The sequence below is a fragment of the Arachis ipaensis genome, chromosome B08 (genome assembly GCF_000816755.2).
Source record: "Arachis ipaensis cultivar K30076 chromosome B08, Araip1.1, whole genome shotgun sequence".
Lineage (NCBI taxonomy): Eukaryota > Viridiplantae > Streptophyta > Magnoliopsida > Fabales > Fabaceae > Arachis > Arachis ipaensis.
The window spans coordinates 118150809-118152967 of NC_029792.2; the positions used below are offsets into that span (position 1 = coordinate 118150809).

The 2159-nt window shown below is 34.0% G+C and overlaps 1 protein-coding gene across 1 annotated transcript; it reads left to right on the forward strand.

The window, feature by feature from the left end:
* LOC107612356 (LOB domain-containing protein 6) lies at window positions 39–1121 on the forward strand. Its single transcript, XM_016314104.2, has one exon. The coding sequence runs from the start codon at window positions 200–202 to the stop codon at window positions 842–844; it is 645 nt and encodes a 214-aa protein (XP_016169590.1). The 5' UTR covers window positions 39–199; the 3' UTR covers window positions 845–1121.

Genomic DNA, 2159 nt, shown 5'->3' on the forward strand with positions numbered 1-2159 from the left:
CTCTTTCTGCATTAATTAATATTATTTTTAAGAATATAGTAATAACAAACATGGTGATGGTGCATCACAGAAATTAATGGTGGTCTTTGAATGAGAGAGAGAAAGAGAAAGAAAAAGAAGAACAAAAACAAACCAAGAAAAAAAAAACAAAAAAAAAGGACAAAGAGAAGAAGTGAAGAAAGAAAGTGAGGAGTGAAGCATGGCTTCTTCAAATTCACCATGCGCAGCATGCAAATTTCTTCGAAGAAAATGCCAACCAGAGTGCGCTTTTGCACCATACTTCCCACCAGATCAGCCTCAGAAGTTCGCGAATGTTCATAGAATCTTTGGTGCAAGCAATGTTACGAAGCTTCTCAACGATCTACACCCTCACCAGCGCGAAGACGCCGTGAATTCCCTCGCGTACGAGGCGGAGATGCGCCTTCGCGACCCGGTCTATGGTTGCGTCGGCGTCATCTCCCTCCTCCAGCACCAGCTCCGGCAGCTCCAGGTGGATCTTTACTGCGCTAAATCGGAGCTATCTAGGTACCAAAATTTGAGTATCAACACCAACCACGCCTTCGTTGGTAGTGAATCTGGTGCCGTGGGATACCAGCATCAGCAGAACAATAATTCTGGTTCTGCTGGTGTTGGAACCCGCGACAACAATAGTTACTACCAACACCATCACCATCACCACCACCATCAGTTCTTTCCGCAACAACAGATTGTAAGAAGTTTTGATGGAGGGAGCAATTATGATGCTAGTCTCTTGGCTATGAACATCTCCGCTAGCTTAGGGCAGCTCAATCAGCTTCCGGCTGGCGGCGGTGACGACCGCCGCACCGTCAACAACCCTTCCTAGGGTTTCATATATGATATGATATGATATTACATAATTAATGAAATAGGTAAATTAAATTTGAAACTACTTTTTTCATTTTTTACTTTTAGCTGGTGCCTCAATTTCTCTGCTGTTCTTAGTTATGAGTTCATTGCTTTTAATTGTTCCTCATTATCATCATTACTGATATCCAAATAGGTACACATAATATTTTGTCTCTGCCATTGGCTATGTTGTATAAATCGGAGTTACAAATGTTGGGATGAGATTCTTCAATTTTATACTTATAATTTGTTGTCATGCACTTTCTCAAATATTTATGAGCCATGAAGTGTTCATCTTAGTTTTATTTTTCGTTAATTTGGAGCAAGATTAGCTCAGTTTTATTCGAGAATTAATATACTTATTTGGTTCAACTTATTCTTTAAGTTTAAATTAACTTGAAATTAAAAACGTTCTTAAAAAGAAACTTTTCTTTTTTTTTTTCTCTTTCTGAAACGTCCCTACCTTTTTTAAGGAAAACTAAAAAGAAAATGAAAGCGATTATGGTGAAGAATTAAAATGTTATTATCGAACATGCTCTTTATACGAATGTGACATCATTCTTCCGATTTGATTGAGATACATGTTCTGACTCTAATGTATCCTTTACTGAAATTATGTTACGAGAATATATAGATAGTACATTATTATTTTTGTGCAATATATATAATTCAAGAATTTTATTATGATATATATACATATTCCTTTCTGCTTTAAGGAGTGTTGACATTACTTGCCGGAGGAAAAAGAATCGAATCTGCAATCACCATTTTTTGATGGACACTGAAGTCAAGATTATTAGACTTCCATCAAATCTCGCAAGTATCAATTTTAATTTTTTTTTTTTTCATATTATTACAGAAACATGACTTGATGAACAAAAAGTAGCTGGTCATCAAAATTTCTTTTATTTGCTATAGTTATTAATTTTGCTTCATAGAAACTATTATAGTTATAATTAATTAAGTTATTTTTTATTGGTATCGCTATTTTTTTTTACCAAAGATAAGAGACTTGAACTCGCAACCTCTTAATTGAGTATGAGGAGACTATGCCATTTGAGCTATTACTTATTGGCTTGGTATCGCTATTTAACTATAAGCACGTATTACAGGGAAATGGTTAGTATAATAATAATGATATTTTTTAATCAAAACCCCTTTATAAAATTTTACAAAAATACTAAGTACACATTAAAATTCACCTATTAAAACAGTTATAAATATATAATTCATATTATATGTACATCAAAATTAGCTATGAAATTAGAATATATATTAAAATAAAAAATACA